Below are 23,331 nucleotides of genomic sequence, written 5' to 3' on the forward strand. Positions count from 1 at the left end.
AGATTATTGGTCACATAAAACCTGAAATATTACAGATTTTGCTTTCTTGTTCTGGACTCCTAGGTAGAAACAAGCTTTAGAAGTAAAGCTGCTCAGTGAATCCAACCAAGTAGAAATGTCAGTCTTAGCCCCCAGCTGTGGTGGTAGACAGCTGACTGGCACATTAAGGCCCGTTATAGTTGGAGCTCCAAAAGAGCTCGCTACAAGGCCTGTGTCTGGTGGGTCGACAAATAAAAGGATTTAAAAGTCCCTAGTGAGACTAAATTTAATTTTCTGAGGATCCCAGGCTGAAAATTTTAACAAGCATCACACCATGGGAATATAAAAGCATCACTTTCATTTCTTTTTCATAATTGATGAAGCCTTTCAAGTATATTAAACACAGGTTCTTCGAGTATTTCAGCAACGAGTCCTGATGCAAAAAAAAAGAACTCTAAAGGGCCAGGTTCTATTGTCAATAAAGTTATTTCATGTGGATGTGAATCAGAAGGCAATATCTTGTATGTGACAACCTTGCTATGCTACAAAGGAATCAATACTTTATTTCTCAGAAAAATAACCCTCTTTATTGATTGGACTCAAAGTAAAATGATCTTTACGATCCTTTTGAACCGTACTCCCTCACTCAAGCCACTGAGAGCTGAGGAATTTCATAGCAGAGCTGTGGGAGCTTCAAAGCCTTAAATCCATTTTCTCCGTGTGTAAAGGTTCATAAGGAGCTGGGCGAGATGGCAGCAGGTAGAATGAGAGTGACAAAGAGAGTACGATAAAATTAAAGCCGCGGACAAAAGGCTTTTGTGCGTTTCTGCAGTGGTAAACTAGTGCTGAAAAGGATGTCAGCAGCTTCTCCTGGACAGCCACTTTCACACCCACACACACACATACAAAAGTATAAGCATACACAAGCACAGGGTCACAAAAATAGACACATGCATACAGACAGCTCAGTCTGCATTTTCTGTTGCCTCCTGCAGTCACACATACTTACACACACACACACACTTGTTGTCTCGTGCTTTCTGGGCCACTGAGGAGAGAGAGAGGGGAGAAGACAGGGAAAAAGAGCTGCTGGCTTGCTGAGTGTGAGTCATGGACAGGCTGACTGTCCTCAGGCCTCGATACACCATCTGCACCCCCCACTACCTCTACACCCTCATCACACAGCTCAATGCTCCACAGCACCGGACACACACAAATATGAATACATGCAGAGACAGACAGACATGGATTCAAATGAAAGAAACAAATGCCCACATCTGACACATATCTGGAAGGACTCACAACCTTGCTAAATCTGGGCCATGCACTACTAAAACACCCAAACTCTAATTTATATATTAATAATCATCCAATCTGATGCATGTGGATCTAGAAATAAAAAGAAAAGCATCTCAGTTTTATACTGGAAAAATATCAAATATTTTAAAAATGACATTTTTATCTAAAAGTACTCATTTGCACAATTCTTTCTATACTAACACACACAGGAAAAAAAGACCACTGAGCACTGAATCCCTGCAGGTTAACTGGGATTTACCAACATTCTAGCAGAATTCATTATGGAAACCTGACACTAGCCCACAGGAAAGGCGCAAATGTGGCTCTGCTGCATCCATCTGGCTATGCGTATTTGTGTTAGTGTGTGAGCGCAAGTGCATGAATGAGCACGTTCTCGAGGAATCAATGAAAAAGATCTTTTTCATTAGAGTAACAGTAAGCTGCTTCTGCATTGACCCCCTCTTTATTTTCAGCAGCACCATAATACACCCCCCAACTCTGCTTTCAAGTATCACAAGATAAAAACTGTATTTAAGAAGTCTTATTTTTTATTCAATGAGGTTATTAATATTACACATCACAACAGATAGAAAACATTAGTCCAAAAAAGAGGACTGTGGAATAATAAGTATTAATAATATTAAGTAATGGCAAATATTTTTTACAGTCAAAATGGGGCAAAGTAGCATGATCACCGGCATGTCTGTCTGTCAAAAGGTAACATGGCAGACTCGAAGCACAAAAGTCAGGTTATAAAAAAGGACACACTCGTACACACATGCAGCACAAACTGACGAGCAACTTTATCTAACAGCTCCTCGCCTGAGGAGCGCCACTACAAAATACAACTTGTTCCACTTAGCATAGCCTCTTCCTACTTTACAAATTATCAGTCCATGTATCCTTCAGGTGTTGTGGTGCATGGGTGCAAACCAACTTCATCTGTGTGTCTGAGTCTGTATTTGATTAAAGTATGATCAAATAATGGCATAATGTAAAGCACTTGTCATTGGACAGAATATCTGCTGACAGAAAAATGAACTGGATAACAACTTTATACAACAAAGTATAATTACACAAAAAGGGCAGGAGTGCACTGAAGGAACACAAAACTAGTTGTGCTCAGTTTTCCTGCTCACAGATCTTGCTCTGAAGCGTATAATTAGGGCTGAAATTATTAATTTTTAAAGAAATGTTTAACTGACTGATAACACCACAGCCTCTTCTGACTAATCGAGAAAAACGTCACTCACGGTTTTCCAGAGCCCTAAATGACGTATTGAGAGTGCTTTTTTTGAGAAACCAATTAAAAGCCCGCCACATATTCCTAATCCTCATGTTTATGTAAGTGAAATCCTCAAACAACATTTTTTTTCTTGATAAACTGAATGGAGTTAATCAGTTATCGATATGGTTTGAATATCATTTCTGGCACATTAAAATTTCGAATCGAGATCATGTTACCTACCTACGAGGAGGTACCTCAGCGCACCGCCTCACGACCGCTAGCGGGTGGATTTGGAGCGACGATTTCGTTTCGCCGGTCACGTTCTTCGCCAGTACCCGGAACGATTACCGAAGCTAGCCATGTCGTGGAGACCCGCCCGGGGGTCACGGAGCCGCGGCCGACCAAAACAGACGTGGAGACGGTCATTCATTGAGGACCTGAAAGCGGTCGATCTTTCATGGGACGAGGCTGAAGATATGGCTGCAAACCGAGCTCGTTGGCGATCCCTTGCCGCCCAATGCGCCATCCGGCGCAGGAGGAACTAAGTCTAAGTAAGTAAGTAAACTAATTATTGAATGCCTAAACTCACTGAACTGTATTTGACCAGAGACAGTATAAAAATGAAAACTAAAAATTCTATCTTAGGTTGCCCATCAGCTAATGGATGACTGATGTTTATGGGCTCAGTCACTCATTTTGGGACATAATGAATTAAAAATTAAGGCTGTTTTGTAAATTTTGCTTGTTCTGTGTTTTAAAATAGATGATTATCTCTCATATTAAACCACACGCTCATTGCCTAATGAGGTGTCAATTTAAAGTCTTTAGCCAATGATTCAGTTCAATTCAATTTAATTCTGTATATATTGCCAAGCTATAACAACATTCACCTCAATGAGCATGCATTTTCACAGTATGACCTGCATCCATTTTTTTTTTTTTGCAACCACGATGGCGATGGTGAAACACTTCAAAACTGGACTTCAGAAACCAGTGGGTGACATTACTGTAGATGCATCCATCTTTACAACTGTCTATAATTTGAAGTCATTTTTCAGTGTATGGCAGTAGGCAAATCTCACTTCAAGGCCCTCTTGCTCAGTTGTTATGGGCCTTTCCAATGTATTACATGGTTGTCTTCAGCAAATGCATGTTGGCCGTAGTTTATCTGAAGATTATAGTTCTACAGCAGCTATAGAAAATTACATTTGCTGATGAAAAGTCTAGAGGAAGTGAATTTTTGAGTTAAGATTGTTTTACCAACATTTATTTCAAAGAAATCCTAGCTTATCATAGTGCTGGTTGGCTGTTTTTTTTAAACTGGGAAGTTTTTAAATATAAAATAGAATAATTTAGTCTCATATTGTAAAAAGGTATAGTTGACAATCTCTTAATACTGCAAAGAAAAAATGGTATAGATAATGGATAGGTGAAGTCTGAACTTGCAGGTATTAGTAATTTATGAATAGAATGATTTGGGATCTTTCTGTTTGGCTTTTCCTGATAAATTAGAAGCAAAGTGAAAGCCAAAATGCGAGTGAAAAGACTTTCAAGACCTGAAAACTTAAAATCTACTCATATGGATGTTTTTTTTTTTTACTGAGCTATAAAGCCAGCTCGCCCATCCAACTGGTACCTACTGAAGCCACCTTGTGCCAAGGTTACGGTGGGCAACACTACTGGCTGGGCAGCTTGCCATTAACATTCCCTTTACTATTACGATTTGCATTTGTATTTGAGGGCCAAATACAAAGAGTGTACTAGCATGGTTTGATAAACACGTTAATCTCCTTAGCGCGGCTTCAAGCTCCGTTCCGTGGAAGGTTTCATGCACAGAAAAGACAGACCGTCTGTCTGGCTTGCTGTGCTGCGTCCAGCCACATTCTTCATGTTAGGAACAATTCTCTTTCCACTTGACTGCCTCTCATGTTTGCTACAGTAATCCATTCAGTGACGTCTGTATAGGGGTGCCCAACTGTGCACGATCCTCCCCACATCCAATCATTTTTTCTCCTCCTCCTTGCTTGCCTTCCAGAAGCAATGTTTCCTAAATCCGCTTCTTCTCGTAAATGCAAGTGTATCTGCCTGATGTCAAATGTAAGAATTTGTTATGTGGCTTGTTTATTTGGAGGTGTAAGAACTTGTGGTTTTGTCAGTTGTTGCTATTGGCAAGTACTCTTAAACCTGTGGTTGAACTTGACTTTACGGGATCCTCATAGCTTTTGAATGCTTTGAAGGATGATTTTTATAGCTAGTAACAAGAGCAAATTCTCTGTGTGTAATGGTTGGCAACCTCAAACAGTTATTCAACCTCAAGAAAAGCTAGTATTGCCTGTAGTTGTTTTGTTTTCTGAGTCTCATCCCCCTCTCAAGGGAAACTTGATTTAGCAAATCCCAATCCATTCATTCAGCTCTTTCAGCTGCAGCCTCTTCAACTCCTTTGAAACACAGAGGATGTGCGTGCTGAAACCAGAGGTAAACTGGGGTTTTTAATTTTGCTCCCTGCTCTTTTTAACATCCGTTTCTTTTCTTGTCTGTTCTTTTCTCAGTGAGGGCTGCTGAGCTAACACTGTGGGTAGTTTGTGTATGCAGGAGGTGGAAAAAAAAAAGATTCCCCCCACTGAGTTTGTATTCTGCCAGACTTTCACCTAGTCCTCAATCCCATATCCAGGATCTCTAAACCACTTTATCATTTCTCAAAAGTCATAAAACTCTGTTTACCTATCGCTGCCTACTTTTCTTCAGTGTCTCTTTGAGAAGAGTCCTCCCTTGTCTAGTACAATCTGTGATTTTACAATGGTGTCTCTTGTCTTCACGCTTCACTATAACATCCTCTCGTTCTGCATGGCCTTGTAGTAGTGCTCCTGCTCAGCATGGCTTCGGGCGGACACAGACGGCCGACGGGGCAGGGTGGAAGTGCGGGACAGTGACTGGTTGTGGCCGTCTATCAGTAAGTCAGGGTGGGGAGGTGGAGGAAGCATGCTGGAGCAAGACTGGTGAGGAGGTGGAGGCATGGACGAGGGATGCGGTGGAGGAGGCAAGGGCGACGAGGATGGGTGTGGAGGTGGGGGCATTTGGGAAGAAGAGGGGTGAGGAGGGGGAGGCATTTGAGAGGAAGATGGGAGGGGTGGTGGAGACATCTGAGAGGATGGGTGAGGAGGTGGAAGCATATGGGAGGAGGTGGGGTGAATTGGAGGCGGAGGCATTGGGGAGGAGCTTGGTAGTGGAGGGGGAGGCAAGGGCGAGGAAGATGGTTGAGGGAGTGGTGGTGGGATAGGGGATGACGACAGCTGAGGTGGGGGCGGAAGAGGGGATGAGGAGGTGGGAAAAGGTGGGGGAGGCAGATCAGCTCCTCCTTCGGCACTGCCACTGGCCGAGGAGGAGCACAGGGAGTCTGATTTCACTGGGAGTGTCCTGTAGTCCCGGTAATGACTAACATTGTCTTGTCGCTGCAGCGCGGCACGGTGTTTGTCACCCGTCGGGTCAGCGGCCATCATGTTGCCACTGATGGTGTTTCTCCATTCCCACGGCTTGCCATTAGTGGCCGACACACGCACCACCGGGTGGTGAGGGGCATGAGCGTCGATTGTGACGATGCTCCCGCTGCCAGCGATGCTCCCTGGGTTGCTCCCAGTGCAGCTGTCTCGATCAGATGGTATCCGGTAGTATGGTGACTCTGAGCAGTTGGAGCCAGGACCAGAGGAGGAGCCGCCTTCTGATGTTTTAGTGGAAGGAGTAGTAGGTCCTTGACCCTGCTGCTTTGACATGGCTACGCTCTGCAAGAAAGAGACAAAAACCTCATGATAATCCATATATAAGAGCAGCTGCAAATAAATTACACAACAACTATCCAGGAAGAGGGACATTTATTGGTGTGGACATGGCAGAGCATGATAATAACCTATTAAATACCCCTAAAAGATTTTCAGAAGATTTAACTGTAGTTATAATTAGCATTTGAAGTCTTATGAGACTGATTTATATTGGAAACTAATCAGTGAAATTGCTCCCACCAGTGTTGTTTTGATTATACCAGCAAAAATAAATCATAGATGTGTAGTTTACACAGCATATGGCAGCTGTTAAATCTCCGTTCCTGTCTAAACTGAATTGGCTTCATGCCACGTGACAATAAAGTATGAAAAATTATGGTAGGATAATATCGTCGCGATCATTTTTAGGCTTTCATTTTCTAATTTCTACCTCACCTGTGTGACTCTTTGCTGGCTGGGAGGCTGGTTGGGCTGCGTGTTGGGCACACGGGGAGTCGACACGGCAATGGGCCCTGTTCCAGGCTCTTTTAGTCCTCCTCCCTCTGTGAGTGACAGCCACTTTGCCCGGGTCTTGGCACTCTTAGGGGAAACAGGAGGTGGCCGAGAGGCCTCCTCAGGGATGTGAACAAGTGGGGGTGCCACCACCATCCTGGCTCCAGTCGGTGTGGTGGTATTGGCTTGCACTGTTGGATAAAGAGAAGACGGCATTTGTTGGTCGCCCCCTTCCCCTGCAGCTGTGCCTCCTTCACCTCCTCCGTCTCTTCCATCTCCTCCCTCTTCCTCATCTCGTGAGCTCTGGCTGCGGAGCTCCATCGAGCGCTGCTTCCACTCTGACACCAGCTGCCGAGACCTCTGTGGGTCGAAGGGCACGTGGAACGTCATGTGACGCTGGGTGGTGACTGGCTCCTCTGAGGGTGAGATGGGGCTGTTGCCGTTTGCAACTCGAGGCAAGGTGTTGCTGAAGGTTACCATGGTTTCCTTGCCCATGGGACGACTGGTCGCCAGAAGCTCCACATCAGCGCTTGCTCGTTTGAGGGAGGCCAGGGATGCCTTCTCCCTCCTCACCTTACTCCGTGCTCCAGATCCCAACCCCAGCTCCTCCCTGCTTTCAGACACCCTGGGAGTCTTCCTGTACAAGGAGTCATGGCTCCTCTGACTCAACACCCTCAGGCCATCCTTCTGCTGTGCTGAAGCTAGTCTCTGTAAAGACGGAGCATCTTCTTCCGAGGCTTTGAAGTTTCCCACAGCGTACACAGCCTAACAAGGGACAGAGGGACAAAGGAGAAATAAATGAGGAAACAGAACCACTCAGGGTGTTAAATAAAGACTAGAGCATGAAATTGTGTTTTCTTTAATCATTAGGAGGGAAAATTTAGATTTTCATATTAGTGGAGAGAGTTTGCGTGAATAGACATCTCTCTTTCCTGCTATTCTCCTTTGGTCAACATGAATCCTTCTCTAACCCCTCTCTTCATCCTTTAATGACAAGGGGAAAAACTCCCCCTCTTGAAAAGTGAAAGACGAGAGAGACAGAGAAGGCGAGGAGGAGGGGAGCGTGGAAAATGCCAACGACAAGTTTTCTTAAAACGAAGTGTGAAATTGTTCCAGAAAATTCTTATCGGATTATTCATTCCCTCTCCCTTCCCTCCGTAATAGAAAAGGCTATATATAGGCTGCCAGTAAAAAAAAAAAAAATGCTCGGAGAGAAATATATGGAAGCCACACAGGGAGGAGAGGTGATGAGAGAAAGAAGCGTTTGTTAGCACATGCTGTGATACTGTTAGAATAATACAATGGGACAGTTCAGTCACAGCAAAACAACTAAACCACGTTAATAAGAAAATCTATTTATGTGCATTTTGTCATTCCCACCCTGCTGCGTATTGATGGTTAACTACTCCTCATGGACAAACAAATCCCTGAATGGATCCAAACACATGCTGATGCTTAATTCACAAACATAGGCCTAAAATAGAAGATTTGTAGACATCTTCATTAATTCAGATTTCTTTTAGCAAGTTATATTATCAGAAATAAAGTAATTGGGAAAAAAAAGCAGGAGCAAATATTTTTGTGCACTTTGTTGAACTAACCAAGTAGACTCCAATGCCGGCTCCTATAACGTATCCCACGTAGACGTCTATTGGGTGACTGCGGTGTTGAGTTATCTGCGTCAGGCCAGCGAGGCCTGCTGCCATGCAGAAAGCAAAGACGAGCATCGGCTTCAGCAACTTAGTAGTGCTGTTGATGCTGGCATTGAAATACATCTGGAGAGAGAAACAAACACACACAGTATATCAGCAAAGAGCAGACGTTTGAGACATATGAAGCCCGGGATTAAGATTAAAAGGCATTATGATAATTTTACCTCAGGTGCACATAGACAATTACTTTAGAGTGTGTAGTGCAAATGTAGATTTCATTACTCAGTTAATAATAAAACAATATGCTCGTTAGAAGAGATATCAACACCAAACTCATATCTGTTTATTAGATATTAAGCCAAAGTCTGGAGCTTAGCCTAACATAAATGGAGAAACGGCTCTCCAGGCTATATTCTTAAAGACGAATAATTTGCCTGTTACCTCCAAGAGTGAACCTCCAGGACTGAAAAATGAAGCCAACCAGGATGTGCCAGTTAAAGCTGGATGTAACAGCCAGTTAAATAGCCACAAGCTGTCTGTTAGGCACCACTTAAGCTGAACTGAGCATGTGTGCATTGTTGCTACCTTTTGAATTCAATTACCTGACAATTAATACGGCTGGCTATGCAGTAAATTGTATTAACAGGCTAATTAAATACTACGTTCTCCTAGGACACTCCTTGGACCATTCTGTTCAAATATGGTCACTTTTGCCAAAAAAGTCAAGATAACAACAGCAAAAATACTAAACTGGAGGCTTTACTGTAGTGGTTGATAAACCAGTTGGTACTGCCATAGTGGCAATGTGTCAATTTTTTATATACAGTCTATGATCAGCACTTATAAAGTTTTTCAGTATTATCTGTACAGTTAAGATACTGAAATGTTAAAAAAGTATTTTTTAAAGATAAAGGCTTTTCCTCCTTTAATCTCCCTTTGTACTAAGAAAAGCTAAAGTAAAGCGGATATAGATTCATATTTAATAACAATTATTCCAAAGACATCCATTATACAATAGCACTTGTTTCCTGTGCAGCTCAACTTACTCGAAGTATTCTCTTTAATATAACTCACATTGTCTTGAAAAAGGGAAATGAACTTATTTTGATCTTATTTTTATATTTCTTTTTTAGCTCATGTGGTAAAGTAGTTTAGAATTCAAATGCCTTGGCAGTAAAGCAAAGTTGATGGGTGAGAAAGACAGGCTGTGAAAGGGGGAAAATATATTTACAGTTACTGGCCATTCGCATTCTCTGCATGCACACCATATTTCGATTATATAAAATGGAGGACAGCTGAGTGACAGAATGCAGGCTTCGCAAAAAATATCCTTTCTAACAAGCTTGTCTATCTAGTGCTGTGCATAAAAATCCTGCTTTTCTTGATGCAAGAGGGAAAATCTGTCAGCCTGGAGAGATGCGAGTTATTTTCGATGCAGATTTTCTCGGCACTTCTTGAACCAACTATCTGCCTTTTGTGGAGAAATCTCCTTAGGTGCCTTCTTTATTTGATTTCAGTTAAATTTAGCAGAAAAGTTTTTATACTGAACACAATAAATACATGAATGTCTGAATTTGCTGGACAGTTATGACCAGAACTGAAAAAAAAAAAAGACCTGGCATCAGCGCGAAGATCAGACAACATGTTGTAGCGCTAACAAACCCAACAGCTGCTTTTCTCCATCTCCCCTGCCTTATCTTGTCAGAAATCTGTCCAGTGAGCTTTAATGAGCTCATACAGGGCTCACTGAGGCAGCAGTGATATGGCCAGTAGCTTGCAATAGCCAGTGGTGGAGGAGTGTGTGTGTGGGAGGGTGTTACCTCATGGAAAAATGACAGTGCTACTTTGCCGTACAGTTCACATACTGCTGCAGTCAGTGCCAGATTGCAGAATGGCAAAAATATCCACTAGAAGGTAACAATGAACCCCCAAACCTGACCTCAATCTGACAGTTACTGTTATTTTTTATTTGAGTCAGATGTGTGTCCAGCCTGAGGATAATATGCAATCTGAAAATCTATGAACTATGTATCAAATGGCAGTTAATTCCAGTTGAAAGCTGCTGATATGCAGGGTTGTAGATCATACAAGTTGTATGATGCCAGCAGAAATGTTTGTTCTGAATTAGTGGAAGTTCTGGATAGTTATCATGAAACAAAATGAATTGTTGTGCTAGGACAAAGATACAAAATGTTAATGTATCATTCAGGCTTTAGAAAAAGTATCAAACTAAACATGGTTACCTTGTATATAGTTTTTCTCCTGTTTTAAAGTTTCAATGAATCAGCTATTCATAAAAAAAGGCACCAAATAAACCACACGCATATTCACAAGCAAACAAACATCATGCAGATACACAACACTTAAGCAAACACATGCGGCAATTAAGGCGAAGGGAGTGCTTACAGAGATATATACAGCAGCGAAGCCAGAGAGCGTTGCATGCTGGGATGGGAATGTTTTCCTAAAGGGAGAAAAAGGGAGAGTTAGAAGCGGAAGAGTAAAGACAAAAAAAGAATTAGATTCCTGTTTTCATAAAAGGCTTTGTGTATTCTGAGAGCGTTTATTGCCTCTTGAATAAACCTGAATAAAACTGTCGCGGCTGCTCTTGTTGTGCCAGGATTGCATTTGACATTAAAACCTGTGTGTCTGCTCAACTGAGAGTTGTCAGACTGAGTGCGTGTCCTTGGATGTGAACATTAATAAACACAAAGAGAATACCACTGGGCATTAGTGGGAACATTAAAGGGAGAGTGATTGAATTGAGGTCAAATTTAATTTAGAAATACCGAATCAGAAATGTTATTTAATTTTTAATTTTTTTTTAAATGAAAGAAATCTTGTGTTTGCCCTTAACTTCCACTGTTGTGTTATCATTTCCCACTTTTTTCAGGCTAAATTTAAGGAGCATTCTTTAAAGGCCATGTTTTCTTTTAGACCTGGAGTCTGAATACACTTTGGCTGGCCTAAAGGTCTATTTTATGAACAGATTTCAGTCATATTGCCCTCCAGGCACAGAGCACTGGGCAGAATTCAAACATGCAGGTCAACACTGGACACTCCATAGAACTCCAGCACAGGCCTGTCAAATTTCCTTCTGTTTCTGTCTGTGAATATTGTGATCACTTCTCAAAGTAAGAAAAAAAATGTAGACGCACTGCCAGTTTTGGACACATCAATCCACATGCAAGAGCCTCTGTGGTATTTCTAGCACAAAAAAAAAAAAAACCCAGCCAAGTTTCTGCCAGAGCTGCAATTTACTGATCTATAGATTCCTCCCTGAACAACCCTTTCCCTTTCACGGCCAACAGGATGAAAGCACAGAAAAAAATCACATTACATTGTGCAAATTTTGCTCTGGATGTGTAATTATTGCTGCTTTGGGAGGTAAAGGACATGAAACTGCTCCCTGTCAAAGCAAATGTCGGTTGTAATGTTAGCAAGCTATATAACACCGATCCACCGGTTGTTAGTTTCAGTTGGAGTCGGAGTTACAGGGCAGTAGTGGCAAGCCAGTAATACTGTTAGATTATTACAAATGTTATGACTAATCTAATCAGGCCTTATTTCTGTATCAGTGTAAATGACTGAGCACTGGTAATCTGTGCTGGTGAGATTTTTCCACTGTTCTTGTGAGCAGGTTTAGGAGAAGCATTTTCACAAGAAATAATTGAGAAGCAGTGGAAAAAAAACACACATCTTGCCCTCTGGGTGGGCATGCGTATAATGACGTGATATTAGGTGAAAAGGATGAATTTGAGGATCAAGGCTGGAACTATATTTAGGTTAAGATGATGTTAGTTTTGGCAAAAACTGCAAGTGTGTTATAGAACATGTCTTGCTAATCCTTTAGACACCGAGGTGAGTAGCAAGTAGAATGCATTGTGTCAATAAGAGTCCCGGCAAGTAAAGCAGTACTAACATATGCACTTGTACTACAAGGATTATCCCTGTATCAACTCTATTTAGCTATAATCTTTCCTGTGTGTGTGTGTGTGTGTGCTTAGTGCCTCTCATACCCATAGATCGGAGCTTATTTGTCTAGCCTATGTCTGCTTGTTATAAACTGCACTGCAAAAGAGCATTCACAAAACCCAAACTTAGCCAGAGCACCTGCGAGGGAGATTCTGCAGCTGAGTGGCAGCTCTTCCTATACAAATAAACATTTGGCTTTACTATCAAGTATGCCATTAAAAAGAAAAGCCTAATTATTTTAAGTAACCATTTCTATCTATTTTTATCTTTTTATCCCCTTCGAGTGCAAATAAGTTGTCATTAGTCCTTGTCTGCTATACTCCTGCAAGACAGTGATGTTTCACCCTATTCAGTAAAATCTGCAACATTATTGTCACAATACACTGGGTAACATTTTCTGATAAAGGATGTATAGTTATGAGCTGTACCCAACTGCAGGTATGTTGACAATAAACTAGGTAGCATAAAGTTGCCTTATTCTTATTGCAAGGCAACAGACCATGGAGCCAGAGCGCTGACAAGACAGGTAAGACTCTGTATAAGTACACTGATGATTTACTTTAACGACTTCATTAAATCTGTTTGTCTTATTAGCGTTTATGTTGTTTTTATATGTGCAATGATGCAAATTTTGATTTTAAGCAGATGGAGACATTCTGTGTTTATTCTCCTTTAGTTAGAAATGAATGCCTTACCGAGCTGACATAATAGCATACTGGTCTTTGCCCATGCAGATGTCCTGTGTGATGTAGGCATTGTTGTCACATGACACTCCCGGGGCTGTGTAATTAGGCTGGCAGACAGTAAGGAAGAAAGGGGCGTGGTAGCCAGTAGCTAACTGGATGACATCTGTTACCAGGGCTGTTGCCAGGAGACCGAATACATGAACACCTGAGGGAGAGAGGTAAGAGGAAGAGATAGTAAGGCAACCTCAGTAAATGAACTAAAAGCCTCTGGTGGTTTCCGGACATTGAGATGTTCATTTATGAATGTGTGTAGTTGCGCAAACTACGCTTAATTTGCTCCGACCTTAAGTGACACCAAAAGCCTTCAGTTTGTCACATTTTGAAGCTTTCCCGCAGACAGAGAAATTTGGCAAGGTGAATTAATTACTGTTTTCACTTCAAAGCTCAAAGTCAGCCTCAAGATATTTCCTGTAGAGTATGATATCATGCCTTTTTCACTTTAAGCCACCCTTCATTTAATGCATGTAATTAGCTTATTTCTCTACTCTAAAACGGGGATAAAGTTGCAGGCTCAGAAGGATGAATAATTTGTCAGAGCCAAAACTGATATTCATCTTAAGAACAACAGGATTTTGCTCTAACTTTGTGGTTTGCATAAAGGACAAAATTTAACCTACACATCTTCCATTGACCTCAGTTTGATAAACTGTTCATTGTATTAATATGACTATTTTATTTTATATTGCTTGTTTGGGTAGTGACAATACAAAGAAAACCAGAAAAGCAGAGTTCTCACATGTGTCCTCAGAGATGCCCTTCAACTATTACACCATGTAACTAACTGGGCTTTGAATAACAGTGTGGCTTTAACTCCTGCAAGCAGCCCAAACACTCAGAAGGACTGGCAGTTATACGCACCGACGAATCGCACGGTCCTGCGTAGGAAGGAGTTGAAGCTGCAGCCTCCAGCATTTATGCTGCCTTCTGACTTTGGACAAGTCTTCAGTTTGGACTGCATGCAGTACATCAGGCCTTCCCCCATCATAATCTGCAGACAGAGGGAGAGAAAAAAAAAGGAGAATAAAAGATATGGAGTCTTTCTTCGTTACACTTCAAACCACTAAGAGTCTAAATGAAAAAGAAAAAGATTTGGAAAGTTTGAATCTATCATTGTCAGATGCAAGATATTGTGATCGATGGAAAACAATGCATTGTAGAGAGAATGGAGCAAAGGTGCTATTGAACAGTGATCACTTTCAGTCAGAATGATAGATGAGTTTTGGAGAGGTCTGCTGAAGGATTAGGAATGTGTGCGTCTGGGTGTGAGTGTGCATATTGATTGGAGGGCCTGTGGCGTGTTCGATGATGTGCATGGGAATGTCGGGTATATATTTAGTGTCTACATTTATCCTGCTTTGTGAGTGTTTGACAAGCTGTACATTTGTGTGATCTATGCATTTGTCTATATGCACAAGTGTATCTGCGGGATGTACATGTGCAGCACTCACAAACCCTCAAAGCATCAGACATATAATAGGTCACTGAATCTGTGACAGGATTATGTTCTGGTAGAGCTAATCAACACTTTCATATAAGGAGTTAATTAAATGTTAATTAAATGCTCAGTGGAAAACCTAAATATAATTATTACTCAAACTTTTTAGGTTCATTTAACATGTTGTTTTAGTTCAGCCTGTAAATCATGCTCTAATAAGTTTTCAATCAATTTTCAAATTAAAACAATCCCAAAATACCAAAAGAAACTGGATGTCTGGAAACAGGGCACCAGAGTATTACTATAACAAGTCAAATTATATTACATAATATCTAAATATGGATAAACTTGTGGCAGAAAAATATTTTTAATTACAAAAAGGTTTTACAGAACTGCTCATTAACACAAACATCTAATCAGACAATCACATGGCAAATAAAAGCATTGAGCAATGTATTTACATGCGTACACATGGTCTAGACAACTTGCTTGAGTTCAAACTGAGAACTCAGAATGAGGAAGAAAGGTTATTAAAGGCTACGTTCACACTGCAGGCGAAAGCGCATCAAATCCGATTTTTTTGACCCTATGCGACCCATATCTGATCACGGTATGACAGTGTGAACGGCACAAATCCGATATTTTCAAATCTGATCTGGGTCACTTTCGTATGTGGTACTGAATCCGATACATATCCGATGTTTTAGAAAGCGACTGCTGTTTGAACGGTCATGTCGCATTAAATCCGTCTTTTACGTCACTGACACAAGACAGACGCAAATTATCAGCGCCGGAGAAGCGCCCGAGAAGACATCGCGAACGCTTCCTGGCCACCCAGTGTAGATGTTAGTGAAACTGTTGGGAAGACAACGTGAACATTTTATTTGTACTGTATAATCTGCAGATTCTGACAGAAATCTGCAACTATCCTTTGAAACACCGCCTCTCTAAAACAGCAATAAGGATAATTATTAGATTATTTACATTATTATGTAAATAACAAAATAACTTAAAGCAAAAATTGGGAAACGTAAAGTCCGAAGTCAAACAATATTGTTTGCTCTGGGTCTAAACAGAGCGCGTTGTGTGTGACATCTTCTTTTGCGCATGCGGGCCGCTTTGAGCGTTCACACTAGAGCGCGTTTGCTGTTGCATTTTATTTGTAGCGTGAACAAGCAGACAAAAAAATCGGATTTGATCAAAAAATCGGAATTGAGCATTAAGACCTGCAGTGTGAACGTAGCCAAAATGTCTCTGATTTTGGTGTGGTTTCTTATGCCAGATGAGTATTTGATAAACTGAAGGGATTTTCCTGCACAAACATCTTTAGGGTTTACAGATAATGATCCAAAAAAGAGAAAATATCCAGTGAAGGGAAGTTCTTTGGACGATAATGCCTTGTTGATGCCAGAAGACAGAGGAGAATGGACAGACTGCTTTGAGCTAATTGGAAGACAACAGTAGCTCAAATAATGTGAATATGTCAAACCTTGAAGGAGATGAGCTACAGCAACAGAAGACCAGTTGCCACTCGCATCAACTAAAAACAAGAAACTGAGGCTACAATTCATACGGGCTCACTAAAATCGGACAGTGCCTGGTTTGATGAGTCTCAGTTTCTGCTGTGTTACACATTTGGTTGGTGGGGTTGTAATTTGCTGTGAACAATATGAAAGCATGGATCTTTCCTTTCTCAGCAGTTCAGACAGTGTATCCATCATCTATTGGCTTCTTCTGCTAGGAAACATATGACACACAGCTCTGATGATCTTCAAATTCATTTCTGTAATATGACAATGAGTTTAATTCTTTCATTATTTTTAATTAAAACAGGACCATGTATAATATTAAGATAAATGTTGCCATTTGATGCATTGCACCTGAAAAGCTAATTTACATCTGCAGTCTCTTGGCAGGTTATATGCAGAAAATCACAAAAATGTCACATAAAAAGAAAAAAAAACACACAAAACATTCACACACCCATAACCACCAAGCAAGAAACAAAATCAATCAAATTGCCTCCACAGTCACCAGATACACACACAGTCTCCAGTAGAGCACCTTTGTGATGTGGTGGAGTTGATCATAGATGTGCAGCTGACAAATCTGCAGCTGCTACGTGATACTATCATTTCAGCATGGACCAATTTCTCTAAAGAATGTTTCCAGCATCTTATTGAATCCATGTCATTAAGAACTACGGTCAGTTCTAAAGGCAGAAGGGGTTCAACCCGGTACTAGAGAGGTGTAGCTAATGAAGTGTCTGGTGAGTGTAAGCCGAAAGTACTGCACAGATTGTAGATAGTCATTGCACTGAATGCCATAGAAATATATGCTTAAGAGAAACTTTCAATTTTAACCTATTTATTAGGTATCACTAGTATAGAATAGTTATTAAAGTATAGCATGTCACCTATTTTTATACAGGCAATACTGTGGATGGATGGATGGATGGATGGATGGATGGATGGATGGATGGATGGATATTTTTATACACAATCCAATGAAGATACATGAATCGGTCTGAAGTAACTCTGGGACTCGGTTATACAGGAAACTAGCACCCCAAATGATCCTCACGTGTGTCATATAGACTTACAGAAGCTGCAGGTCCAGCAAAGGCCAAACTCAGCAGCATCAACAGAGGGATGAGCTCATCGCCTGTCTCCACATAGGGCATGGAGAGGTCGCGGTCATGGCAACGGAAGCCCACCATCGCCGGGGACAAAACATCTGTCAGCTCCAGGAAGTAAAGGGACACCAAGGAGGATAGGACGATGGGGAGCTGGATATGCATGCACGCACACAAACACACACACACGAACGCGACCAAGGACATAGCAAAGAGTGACTCGCAGTTAATATTTGCTTGGAAAAAGGTGATTCATCCAATGTTTCGTCTTCAGTACAAACAAATACACACTTTCAAACACACACAAAAGGGCAAGTTATACCCGTCTCGCTTGCTTTACAACAGATGTCAGATGCCTCCAAATGCAATCAACACAAGGCAATCACTGTTGGTATCATTGTACAGAAAAGGAATGATTCAGTAGGGACTAATTCAATAAATGCAGTGAGAAATGTCAAACAAGCATCTGTATTTTAAAAAGGTGACTCATTCATGCATCTGATCTAGTGACACATACCTCTACAAAATAAAAGCATGGCAACAGTGTCATGCTGTCTTTCGGTGGTTTCTTCTTGGCTTTATTTTTGGGGGATGTCATCTTGGGGTGGGACCAGTCACAGCCTGTTGGGATAACAGATTGCAAAGAGATGTCAAAGTGGAGTTTCAGAGCAGGTTCATGGATTTCCACCATCAATCATTAATCTAAAGCTTCAAAAAGATGTTTCAAAAGTCTGCCAGGCCCTGACTTATGAATGAAACAACAGGTGAAAAGTTGTCAAAGACTGGTTGGTGCTGCAAAGTTTTCTGTATGAACTAGAAAGCATTATAGTTTTAGAGTATTGTACTAATAAAACACACAGACATTAAAGGTATTCTATGCAATTATGGTATAATGTTGCTTTATCAATGCAAGTACCACAGAAACATTCAATAACTCAGTCTAATTTTTTGCACACTTAATATCCAAAGTTATTATTTTGATTTTATCTGAATACACGTTGTAAATGGGCTGGTTCTTATATAGTGCTTTTCAAATCAAAACAACAGTCACCTCAAGGCACTTTATATTGTAAGGTAAAGATCCTACAACAATGGAGAGAAAACCCCAACAATCGGACGACTGCCTATGAGCAAGCACTTGTTGACAGTGGGAAGGAAAAACTCCCTTCCCAGTGTCAGGAAGAAACATCTGGATCAACCAGTTGCAGGAGGAAGGCAAGACAAAACAGATACTGTGCAAGAGAGCCAGAGCTTAATAATACCTAATGATTAAATGCAAGGTGGTGTATGTTCACATACACACGAGCACTTTTTTCTATGCTGAAGTGCTTTCTGTCTAACACTTGCACACCAATGGATACATCGGGAATAACTTGGGGTTCAGCATCTTGCCTAAAGGTACTTTGGCAGACAGGAGCAGCCAGGGTTTGAACCACCGATCTTCTGATTAGCACGACTGTTGTCCCTCCTTAGCTGCAGCCACCCAAAAATGCAGGGAGACAACAAAACACACAAGACTGTCAACATGCTCATATTTTGAAAAGTGATTTTTATGTCACTGGGAAAATAAACAAATAGGGAAAAATAATTAGAAAGAATTAGAATGAATTGATTAACTGAAAAAAGCCTCTCCTAAAAGAAGTCCAGTTACCATTAACTCAAGTGCTTAGTATTTATAATAATTCTACATACCTGTTACATTTCAAATTAATCTTCCCCACAAAATTATAGACATGCATATATAGAGATATATCCTTCCATCAGTAATCTGCAGGCAATCAAAAGGCCTCAGAGGCAAGCCAACGCCAAAGGCAGGAATGGAAAACTAAACAGAGTGAAATATTCACAGCTCTCTCTACAGAACCCCATTCCCCCACGATAAGTGCCTGTCCCCTTTCTCTGTCCTCTACCCAATTCTCCCTTTCCCTCCCTCTCAATCTTCCCTCTCTCCTGGCTCTGCTTGTCCCATTTTGCTTATCTCTCCTTTTCAATCGGTTTCATTTCCCTACCACATTACTAACACTTTCCTCTTGACCTCTTTTCTTTGGGAGTAGTTCTTTATATACCAATATTCCTGTTCCTATATGTTACTTTGCCTTTGTTTTATCCATATTTATCTTCATTACAATCCATGCACTGACTAATATGATGAATGTGGAGATTTGGCCTGTGGCCACTTGCTCAGTGGCCCCATATGCAAATCTACTGCACCTTGTGTCAAAGGCCTGCTGACCCAACTGAATGGATTTATGCTTTCTCAAATGAGTTTCAGTGGAGCGCTTTGGTCTTTAATGGAGGTATGAACATTTTGTACTTGTAATATCCTTCTTTGTCACAGAAATAGTCCAGTTTAAAAGAGAAGAGAAGACCCAGGTTTTTGTGAAGCTTGAATCCAAAAATACCATCCCACCCTTCAACAAACTCACGTTTTCTGAAAGCTGTCATGGCTTCTGTAAGTCTTTCTACCTCTGTCACCTTCTACATCTCAGTACTTCTGCTGAGCTCTTGTTTGTTTCTGTCTCGCTGGTCTCTCCTGTATCATTTCTCAGCACATCCCCATCTCTGCCTTTTCAGCCTTCTCCATCATTTCACGTTTCACCACCTGTCCCTCTTTCTGCACACCTCTCTCGTTCCCCTTTTTAATCTCCTCCCTCTTTTATTTTTTTTTCTGTCTTTCTGTTTCTCTCGAAGATAAGGGGGGGGGGGCTGACCCTGAGGCAATGTAAGGCGCAAAGAATCAAAGACTTCTACAGTCTAATTTCCATGACTGCTAGAAATGTATTGGAAACGAGAGAAGAGGACAAGATAAGCACAGATCAAAGAAAAAAAATATTTCAAAAAGAAAAAAAAAAGCCAAATGTGTGTGTGTGTGTCTCTGTGTGTGAGTGTGTGTATTTGTATGTCTGGTTGTGAGGGTAGGAAGGGGGTGAAGATCATAGACGAGGGGGATATTGAGATGGATGGATTTCAGTGTAGCTAAAAGCAGCTTAGGAAGACGCTGGGGTCTGGGTCTCACTCGCCCAGCAGCTTGGGCTCAGTGACCTACTCCAGTCAGCACTTAAACCGCACCCCAACTCACATTACACACACAAACATGCACCGAATGAGCCTCTTGACTGAAGAAATGGGGGTCGTTTATCTATTACACCAGCATTCATCCTCTGAGGCGCATCCTTTATGTGTGTGTGTGTGTGTGTGTGTGTGTGTGTGTGTGTGTGTGGCTGGCTGCACTGTTTGTAGTTTGAGCTGCTATGCTTGTGCTTGCAAAGTGTCTGAGTGTGTTTATAGTTTAAGCGATTTGTGTACATCTTGTCTGTGTGCATGTCTGTGAATGAAGTGGGTTGTATAGCCCATGGCATGCAGAAACAGTCTGCCAGGCATTGAGGAAAATATATGACTCAGGGAGCATCAGCACAGGGGTGGGGTTAAAGATAGTGAGCTAATGTATGGATGGGTGACAAATTAAAGGATAAACCTACAGTACTGAAAAGGTCTTGGGTGACTATAAAATCCTCCAGGGCAGCTACTATGGTATATTTGTAAAAGCTCTTGGAGAACTGAGCTTAATTCTTCTAAAAAAGACATCCTGTCGTTGTTTGTTTGATAGAAAAGAGTGTTGGCTGACAGTTTGAATTAACTGAGAATGAACTTATTGTTTTATCTTTGTGTCTTTTGTCTAAATTGGCCATTACATTCTCCCAGAGCCCAGTTGGCATCTTCACGTCTCACTTTCATGAACATTAAGCCAACTGGCTATGCAATGAGATTTGCTAAAAACATATATAAAACAATTAACTGGTTAGTGATCAGATCAAATTTATTTTCTATTTACTGACTGATAAATAATCACTCAAGCACTGTAATATAACCTACTTCTATACTACAAAATAGAACAGTATAGGGGACTCATTCAGTAGCGTTCATGAGATGAGGGATTTTTTGGTGGGGATTAAATTGAATCAAATGGGAACAAAAACAAAAAATCAAAGCCAGCAGTTTATTTCTCAAAAGGGAATTTTTTTTCACATACTTCACAGCATCAGCCACAACATTAGACCACCTGCCTATACTGTACACACCGCCCTTGTGCTGCCAGAAAATGTCAGACCCATCAGGGCATGTACTCTTGACCGCTGAGAGTTTCTTGTGATGTCTGGTATCAGAACATTGGCGGTGGATTTCTGTGGGTTGCGGGAATTGGATTGTGATCTGGGGAGTTTGCAAGCTGGGTTGGTGCTTTGGGCTCTTAGTACTGTTCCTTGGGCTGTTTTTGAGCAGCTTTTGCGGTTGCCGAAGGGTACTGCTCTGCTGAGGGAGGCTGCTGCCATTGGGGAGTGCCTTTGCAGGTAAGGGGGTTTGGGGTTAATTGAAGGGGCTGGCACATGCCAAAGAAAGACAAATCAGAAGCAGGATCCAGTTCCAAGCAAAGCAAAATGATTTTAAGCCACTTCATCATCAGTGGTTTTAGAGTAATGGCTGATCCATGTATGTCTGCTTGCAGAAGCAAAACATCCCTATAGTTACTACACTGTTATTTAAAGTAGAAGAGTACAGGACAGTACAGAATAATATAGTGACATAGATTTGTGGTGTCTCCCTACTCGTTATTCATACGTAGTTTTCACAAAAATGAACTTGGAAATTAATTAATGAGATGAATATGAAGTGGCGAACCACAGCTCACCAGTTTTCCATTCACTGTATTCATGGATTCAGCAATAAAGTTGCTGTGTTGGCTAATGTAAAGCCATGTCCACTGCAGGGCCCTTAAACAGAGATACGCAAAGGGCTATTTGCTCGACTTTATACCTTGGTCAGTTTAACTCACCTGCTTTCACAGCGAAAGAAACAGCCGTCCTTTAAATGTAGCTTTATCTTAATAATATAAATTGAGATGGATGTAAACGGTGATACTGATTTCATCTTTCATGGAGAGGATCCATGGGTTTTTTGATTTTTAAAAAAAGGCTTTCATTTGTTTTAGATCGTCTACTGAAGGCTCTAGTAACCAGAATCTGGTTAAACACTATATTAAAATGACCACTGGGCAGTTACTCCTCCACATGCAGAAATCAGCAGATTGCGTATGATATCATCAACGATGGAAACGTGAAAACCATGTGCTAATTTTTTCTTCTGTCGCCTCTCAGCTCCTGCCAGCAGGAGACGCATATATGTTCCTGAGCTTTCTTTGGGTTGCGTACGGGAGAAGAGAACCTCTATACTACCGGACAGCACTCACCTCTGTCCCGGGGGCTCCGTGAATTCACCGAATCCCGTCGCCCCCTTCCCCCTCGGCGTGGTCGTGCGTGCTGCTCCAGTTTTGCGGTGCACCGTTCCTTTAATCCATCTCCAGAGTCACCCCGAAATCCAAAACCTTCACTAAAATTTAGAGAGAGCTCCGCCGTGAGGCTATTCTGGGATCATAGGAGGTTAGAGGAATGATGGAAGTAAGTGAGGAGACCTACAGAGAAGGAGCAGGGATGGCGAAAGAGAGGAGAGAGAGAGAGAGAGAGAGAGGAGGGTTGCTGATGGTGGAAAGTCCAATTTGCCGCACTTGCTGGTAACGCGTTCCTTTCCTTTAAATTTCCTGGCTTTGAATAAAGTGAGAGATTCACGTGCGTCCACCCGGTTCCTCCCCTTTATTTGCCCAAACAGGTTCCCCCTTTCCTATAAAATACAAAACAGTAATAAGTAAGAAATTCCCCCCAAAAATTAAAAAAATAAAATCTGATTTTAAATGCACAGCATCCGTCACACGGTTTTCGGGTTACGCAGTCAGCCTCACAGAGCGCACATACACACACAAAGGCGTGGGGGGCGAGCAGGGGTGTGGAGGAGGAGAGGTGGGGGTACAGGGGAGGAGAATCGTGGTGTGTGCGTTTACAGTGGGGGGAGGAGACAGTCTGGTCCACACACTTGCTTCTTTCCCCGCTGAATTCCTGTTTCGGGGCTACCGCCGTGAGGCGACCAAGACAAAGGGGTAGATTTTGGTATGTGTACGTGTGCAGTGTGTGAGAGGAGTACACGAAACTTGCGCATGTGTGCGTAAAAGTGAGGGGGCGGTTTGGGAGATAACCTCTAATCTATTAGAACGAGCACGTTTCACAAACAAAT

At 41.6% G+C, this 23,331-nt stretch overlaps 1 protein-coding gene across 1 annotated transcript; it reads right to left on the reverse strand.

Annotated features, from left to right (window-relative positions):
• Positions 1 to 1,808: 1,808 nt before the first annotated feature.
• Positions 1,809 to 22,737, reverse strand: plppr3a (phospholipid phosphatase related 3a). The gene is made up of 9 exons (XM_019349228.2): positions 22,457 to 22,737; positions 17,732 to 17,835; positions 17,182 to 17,367; positions 14,003 to 14,132; positions 13,094 to 13,289; positions 10,830 to 10,887; positions 8,373 to 8,546; positions 6,713 to 7,536; positions 1,809 to 6,280 (listed from the first exon to the last, which is right to left on the reverse strand). Exons 2-9 carry the CDS (start codon positions 17,810 to 17,812, stop codon positions 5,329 to 5,331), a joined length of 2,601 nt encoding a protein of 866 aa, XP_019204773.1. The 5' UTR covers positions 17,813 to 17,835; positions 22,457 to 22,737; the 3' UTR covers positions 1,809 to 5,328.
• Positions 22,738 to 23,331: the final 594 nt, after the last annotated feature.

This window comes from Oreochromis niloticus, linkage group LG19, assembly GCF_001858045.2.
Source record: "Oreochromis niloticus isolate F11D_XX linkage group LG19, O_niloticus_UMD_NMBU, whole genome shotgun sequence".
NCBI classification, from domain to species: domain Eukaryota; kingdom Metazoa; phylum Chordata; class Actinopteri; order Cichliformes; family Cichlidae; genus Oreochromis; species Oreochromis niloticus.

Excerpts from the sequence above, each read along its gene's own strand:
- plppr3a (XM_019349228.2), bottom strand. The coding sequence starts at position 17,812 with ATGACATCCCCCAAAAATAAAGCCAAGAAGAAACCACCGAAAGACAGC. Across the intron at positions 13,290-14,002 it reads CAGGACCGTGCGATTCGTCG|GTGTTCATGTATTCGGTCTC; the intron begins GTGCGTATAACT and ends TCTCTCCCTCAG. Across the intron at positions 6,281-6,712 it reads CAGCAAAGAGTCACACAGGT|CGTAGCCATGTCAAAGCAGC; the intron begins GAGGTAGAAATT and ends TTTCTTGCAGAG.